The 7100-nt window shown below is 39.1% G+C and overlaps 2 protein-coding genes across 2 annotated transcripts in view; one reads left to right on the top strand and one right to left on the bottom strand.

Annotated features, from left to right (window-relative positions):
* Positions 1-1529: 1529 nt before the first annotated feature.
* LOC113671782 (melatonin receptor type 1A) lies at positions 1530-5207 on the top strand. Its single transcript, XM_089180487.1, has one exon. It carries the CDS (start codon positions 3790-3792, stop codon positions 4843-4845), a length of 1056 nt encoding a protein of 351 aa, XP_089036613.1. The 5' UTR covers positions 1530-3789; the 3' UTR covers positions 4846-5207.
* The window catches only part of LOC113671864 (dynein axonemal heavy chain 8), a 58114-nt gene continuing 55998 nt past the window's right edge, over positions 4985-7100 (bottom strand). The window contains exons 91-94 of the mRNA XM_089180486.1: positions 6699-6908; positions 6541-6615; positions 6368-6454; positions 4985-5873 (exon numbers count right to left, since the gene is read on the bottom strand). Of these exons, the coding sequence (XP_089036612.1) occupies positions 5547-5873; positions 6368-6454; positions 6541-6615; positions 6699-6908 (699 nt within the window). The 3' untranslated portion in view covers positions 4985-5546. The remainder of the gene's footprint in view (positions 5874-6367; positions 6455-6540; positions 6616-6698; positions 6909-7100) is intronic.

The following is a 7100-nucleotide window of genomic DNA, read 5'->3' as shown; positions in this document are numbered from 1 at the left end:
TTGAAAGAGCGTGCTCTATGAGAGTATAGAGCATAGAACTGAGCTAAAGCTGTCACGCCATCTGCCAAATTGTACTATGTTCGACCTTCCTCGGGACTTATTTTTAGCTTTTTTCCGATAATTGAAAGTGAAATTTCGGAACAAGCGAGCCGGCAAGTAGCAACAGAAGAACCAAACAAAGGTTTGTAAACATATCAGGCGCCGTAATTTACATTATTAAAACATGAGCAGATACGAAAATCCTCAAAGGAAAAACAAAATAGACATTCCGAGTTTTAAAGATTTTCACGCTCAGTTAGATTGCAAGCTTACGAACGGGAATAAAAATCAAACACAGCTAACACTCGTTTAGTATATAAAGTTATGAGTTCAAAAACAAAACAGAACAAAACAGAAATTATGAAAAATATAATGAAAAATAGTTCTAACAGGGATTCTAAAATAGTTCGGTAGGTCGAATTTAACACTTTTGCCTGAAGTTTTTAAGTCTCTAATAGAGAATCTTGAAGTGAAATGTTCAGTGAACTTCAGCCGAATTATGGCTCACAAAAACACGCGAGTTTTTTCATGTGACGAGGTAGAAAACAAACTGTTCAAGGCGAGTGTTTTTTGAATGAACGACAGCCGAATTCACCGGAACATGAAGATCGCTCGGGATGACAGCGTCGCAAAACTCGGCTGCAATGACAGATGTGACTTTCCACTCAACGCATCGGAAAGGATGTCAGAGCAAGCTCTTATTTTTTCACTCGAAGGGCGGCCGATGTAGTTTCTGAGGCTTGCTGTGATGACCGGAGATCGCCATGATGAGCGAGCCACGATGGACTTCAGCATGATCATATTCGCTCAGACACCGTCATGATTAGAATGAATTTTAGCAGTTATGCCAGTTTGGTTATATTTTTTATTATTTCTGTTTTGTTCTGTTTTGTTTTCGACCACTGAACTTTATATACTATATGAGTGTTAGCTGTGTTTGATTTTTATTTCCGTACGTAAGCTTGCAATCTAACTGAGCGTGAATCAATCTTTAAAACCTCGAATGTCTATTTTGTTTTTCCTTTGAGGATTTTCGTATCTGCTCACGTTTTAATAACGTAAATTACGGCGCCTGGTATGTTTACAAACCTTTGTTTGATTCTTCTGTTGCTACTTGTCGGCTCGCTTCAGTTCCGAAATTTCACTTTCAATTATCGGAAAAAAGCTAAAAAGAAGTCCCGGAAAAGCTCGAACATAGTACAGTTTGGCAGATGGCGTGACAGCTTTAGCTCAGCTCTATGTTCTATACTCTCATAGAGCACGCTCTTTCAACCAATGACAGTGCGCGTTATATCCGAACTTTATTATAAAACAGAACAATGCACAGTCAAGGCTTCTCTATTCGTTAAATAATTTATGCAACCTCGGTATTAATAGTTTAGTAACGGAGACAATTAATTTTGAAGTTTATACGTTTATCTTAATTTGATCACAAAGCATCATCGTCTGGAAGGATCATTTGTTGCAGGCAAGATGGAATTTGTTTCGTATGTTTACTAACATGTGAGCTCGTTATTCTTCGTTTCTTGCAGAGGAATTGTGTTATTAATGCGAGATCATCAGTGTATCCTCAAATTTCCGAAATCTCTCGTTTTTAAACACCCTTTTCTATCTCTTGTCTAATATGACTTTTTGTGCATGAATGAGCATTGCCGGGCAAATATATCTCCGGTTGTACTTATCTTAGTATTTTGTCAAAACTACAGTCATTTTCTTGATCCGCTAGATAGGAGGCTTGTACGGTGATAACCAGAACAAATATTTAACCTCAGAGTCGGTGAAAGGGTAGGATATCTACATGTACCTCTCGCTTGATGAGAAATTATTAAATAATCTTTCACTTTCGTAAATCAATGGTCTGAGAAAAACTAATTTTTGGAATTTCACCTAAAATTGAGAGAAAGCGGATTTGAAGGATAAATCTGGAAGACAAATTTTGAATGCTACCGATAGGAAACACATTTTGCCTCAGATTAGAAAAATTAAGCACAATTAAATATGTAAATTGAAATTGAAAGCCATGAAGTACGTATCTGAAAAGTAAGAACTAGAACTACGAAGTAAACTAGACGAGTTTGATGTCACTCAGACGGGTACTTAGTTCAAATGTCGTAGGAACTCAAAGATAATAATGATGATAGTTATAATATTACAAATTATTCAAAATAGAACGTCTAGGATTGCGTGGACGAGTGCCGTTAATCAATTTAAACTGTAAAACCCCCTGAGAAAGATTTTCAAGTTAACATTTGTAAAAACAAATAAAAGGATTTTGCCGCGTTATTGCCTTGTGGTAATACTTAACTTTTTTACAATCATATCCGAACAACTCCGTCAAGATCTCATAATTTTCGTTTATTTTATTTCTTTCCATTGTTTGGCTGGTTGGCATATATTTCTCACGCGTAAAGCGCTCTCAGCTTGCTTATCACTGATGGTTAATACAAAAACCATGAAACACTCGCAGTTGGATAAAGTCATGTAAAAAGTGTAAATGAATCATCATTGCAGAGAACCAAGAGCTTCAAACCAATGTTCCTCATAGAGTAGGTAAGTAAGTTTTAACCCCTTTTTGGTGCTCCACTCGTCAGCAAGAAACATTTTTTACGCGGTCTCCTTCACCTTAAAAATGACTCTCACTCACGGTATCCTTTACCTCCCCCTTTTGCCTCATATCCTCAACATTATAGAAACAAGGAATAAACAGGACAAATATGTCATCACATAGATATTCTCGATTCTCCTTTATTCCTGCGGTCAGAGAATTGGCCAGAATGGTGTACCGAAAAGGAGCACGTGCTCCACTAAGCCATGGATTCAGTTTTTCTTATTTTTTCGTAATATGTACCAAAAAACATCATTATTTTATTTCTGTAGATGTCTTAATTTCCATCAAAAAAAAATCACAGTGCGGTACGAATGGATTTTTCCGTATGATCCTTGGACTTCAGTAAAATAGGACGATCATCTTTGAAGATACCACAGCTTCCTTCTTGCTAGCTTGTTTTTTTTTCTTAGGTCATGTCATGTAAATGCAAGCCAATTTGGAGCGATAAAAATGAATGTTTCAGTGATAACAATAAGCGCACATAGATATGTACGCATATAAATTTCAGGATCATCTTGCATCTCAGAGATCAACATTCTCACCTGGAATCAGTACGAGAAGAGAGTAGGAAAATTGTTTTTCACCGTGACAAAATGCTTTGACTTAATGTTTTCTCGTGCTTTAAATCAAGATTCGTGGTCAATTTCCCAAGAGAAAGTACTCGCACGATACGCAAACTTTCTTCTTTGTGGCTTAAATTTTTTTGATTGGATTTTATTTTTTTCTCTCTTTCTGAGTGTAAAAGAAATTAGCTTGTTAGTTGTGTGGTGCCATTTTGCAAAAACAACTCCACATAAGTTCATGTCTCATATTCGTGGCCCACGAATCCTCCTTGGGAAACGTGGGAACTTTATATGCACAACAAATTAACCATTAAAATCCCAAGACCCGATTGTAAATTTCCCCCTCCAGCTGCTACATATTTCCTCGTATTTAATTACGAGAATTCGGTGCTAGATCACGATAACAACTTCTACCTGATACGTTTTAGTATTCTCCTCACTTTTTGTAGGATAATTTGTTGATATCACAGGGAGAAGTTACATGTTAATCACCTCTGGGATTATAAGGATTAAACGGGTCTTATATAACTTTTCTTTTATCTTTTTAGTATCTAGAACCATTGTGAGTAATATGCAAATATGAATTCGACAAATGTTTCATCGAATGCTTCGACGACTGTTTCCTCTGCTGCGCCAGCAAGCGAAGTGAAGATTGGAAGATCACTATACACTCAGACAACGTGCTTTGTTATTGCCACGATGGCCTTTCTTGGGAATCTGCTTGTAATTCTCCTCATCCTTGTGAAAAAAGGAAAATTTTTGAAGAAATCTTACAACATTTTGATTCTATCCTTGGCCATGTCTGATATTCTCACCGCTTTGATGCTTGTCACAAACCCAGCTTTGGTCCTTGGTGACGCATTTCCTTATCCTAACAATCACGTCTTGGGCGATGTCTTCTGTCGAGTTATTTGGAGTCGTACGTTTCTCTTCCAGTTGTTGGTTTTCTCTGCCTACATCTGTGTGGCTTTGGCAACGGAGCGTTGGTTTGCAGTGGTTAAGCCTCAACAGTACAACCAGGTCTTCAACAAGAAGCGCACGCTCGTTTATATCTTCCTCGTGTGGCTGTGGTCGGTTATCCTTTGTGCTTCAAGTTCGTTTCAGCTCTCCTACATATCGTCGAATCCCCCAAATAGCCGATGCAAATGGAACTTTGGCTCGGCTACTCAAACAGTCCGCATCATTATCGCAGTCATTCAAACCTTCTTCAAAATGGTGTTTCCGTGTCTGACCATGTTGTTCCTGTTCATTCACATGGTTTACAAAGCAAGCAAATCCACAGTCACCTCAGTTGAGAGCAAGGCTAAATTGCGCGGAAAAATAACGCGGATGGTTGGTGCGGCTTCTTTGGCATTAATAATCTGTTTCGCACCGTCTCAGATTAACTACACCCTGGCAGTGGCGGGAAAAACAAGACTAGATAACACCGTACACCACGTTCTCTCGCTCTTGGCGTTGGTCAACAGCTGTTTGAACCCGTTCATCTACGGGCTGAGCAACAAAAATTACCGCCAAGGTTATCAGCAGATTCTACTTTCACTGTACCCTTGGTGCATCAAGAGACATGGAAACAGAGTGGTGTCACGTCCGATAAGTCGCCGGACCGATTTAACCAGGCCGGGTACTTCGAGTTAGAGCTGAGAGTATACCATGTCGTTACTGTTCTTGTTTCAAAGAAGATGCTTCCATGTAATTTAGCATGCTAAGTGTCTTTCCTTTTGGTATCATTTAACGAAACGTCAAAGAGCAAGCCCAAAAAACACATCCATCTAACTTCTGTCAAAAATATTGTATTTTATGTACAAAAGTGAGTGGCGAGAAGAATCCTATCGAAATCAATTACATTCACTAAACCATGATAAACATTTCGCCAAAGTACAAAGTAATAAATTATGGTCTCAGACTTAAGAGCAATGAATAATCTTTTGATGTAAAAAAAAAAAAAACAAAAAAACAGATCGAACGCTCCGGAACATCTGGTGTGAACAAAGTGTGAATCATGCTGATGAGCATGAATTTTCAATTTTGTTTTAACTGCATTGCTCCTGTTTTTCAGTTATGCTAATTAACCTCTCACTCTGGCACACAAATTTGTCTGCTTAAAATGACGTAACAATAAACGACTTCTAGAACTTGGTTAATGAACTCGTTGGTGCTAACGTTTGTAATAGTCACCAACACATGAACAATTGAGCAGGGTAAAGAACCAGAGGAATAGACCAGCACAATAAAACGACCTCTGGAATATAACGGAAGTAATTATTTAAAGAACTCATAAAGGTTCTACTTCAAATGAGGCCATTAGTGCATAAGTTTCAAGTGTCTACGGAAGGCACTTAAAAAGGTCTCAATGTACTAGAAAGTCCCCTGAGGGGCCAGCGCGTGGAAGGAACATCTTTGTTATCCACGTCCAAAAGCATAACAGGCTCTCGCTGACAAATCCTGGACGAGTAGCATGGGCACGAGTAAGACACAGCGGCACGCACGGGGTCATTCAAGGAGGCTTTCTCAGTCTGAGGAAGAGCAACAATGTGTACCACAGGGAGAGGGGTTGGGCCTGACTTTGGAGGAGCGTCCAAAAGGTCCCCGGTGGTTTTCTCCCAGGCACAGCCCCACAAGTAGATACCGTACACGAACATTCCGTCTAGTGGTGGTTCTCTCAACTAGAAGGTAAAATTAAATAAAACAGCAATTTGTGATTTCAAGCTGTTAAAACGATTAAAATAAAGTGATTTACTGGACATGTAATTTTGGAATTAAGCGTGAGCGAAGGGCAACAATCAGAGTTGCACCACAATTGAGTCTCAGGGATCTGACGGCCCGCTGAACGATGTACAAAGAAACCATTCCTGTATACTGCTTGGATCAGTCAAATCAAAACTATCCTGTAATTTGGTACGACGCTCTTCAGAAACAGAAAAAGGAACAGACTAAACAAGAACCAGAAGTGTTAGTCATAGCTGCTTGGTTCAGTTTTCTACAAAATAAATTCAGTTGTAATTTGTATTAAAACGCCTGCACGGCACTATACAAGGAACAGCCAAGTGGCTTAGGACAGAAGAGCTTAAGATCTAGGAGACAATAATATTTTAAAACAACATTCTAGGTCATCGAATGTACACTTTTTCTCCTAAATAGAAAAATAAGGCTTGCTTACGTGATCTTTATCTCTTCCAGTGATTTCTGTTTGATACACAAACGGTTCTGTTCCTGAAACTCTTCCTTCATAGTTTCTGACAGCCTCCTATGGAAGACCATTAGGTATCAATAAATGAGATCAAAACGCAGACCCAATATTTATAAATGAAACGTTTGCTGTTTTACTGTTACCTGTTTGATGATGGAGAGAAAACGCCGTGGGTTAAAGAAGGCTCCAAGCCAATATGCCGGTACTCTTTCACGACCCTAATAAACGAAGAGGAAGTACTTCAGCCGATTATTAAGATAAATAAGAACATCAAACCGCCTTCGCATAGATTGTTATTTACCTGCACAATAATTCGGTCAATATGCGAAAACCGGTTTCCAAGGTCGGTAAACCAGGCGGCTAAACTCCACGTGGGGGGAGGGGAGGATTCTCCTCCTAGCTGACTCCATTTGCTAGGAATTCTCATGTGATACAGGTCATCAGCAGAGTCCAGCAACTCCTCGCTGATACGGTCACCACAGAGACTCTCCTCAGTAGCAGCCTTGATTGACTGCAACAGACAGATCAGCATATTAGCGGCAAAGAAAATACCACACCGAAAAAACTCAGAGCACTTAAATTCTCTACTGTAGAATTAAAACGAAAAACGAACGAACGTAAAGTGATTTGCAATGGTTAAGATTTCCGTGTGCTTCATTTGGCTGTTTGAATTTATTGTACATTTATGGGAGGAGCGCTCAAG

The sequence above is a fragment of the Pocillopora damicornis genome, chromosome 8 (genome assembly GCF_964200805.1).
Source record: "Pocillopora damicornis chromosome 8, jaPocDami1.2, whole genome shotgun sequence".
Lineage (NCBI taxonomy): Eukaryota > Metazoa > Cnidaria > Anthozoa > Scleractinia > Pocilloporidae > Pocillopora > Pocillopora damicornis.
The sequence above is the reverse complement of the archived record's forward strand: the minus strand, read 5'-3'. Positions and strand labels throughout refer to the sequence as shown.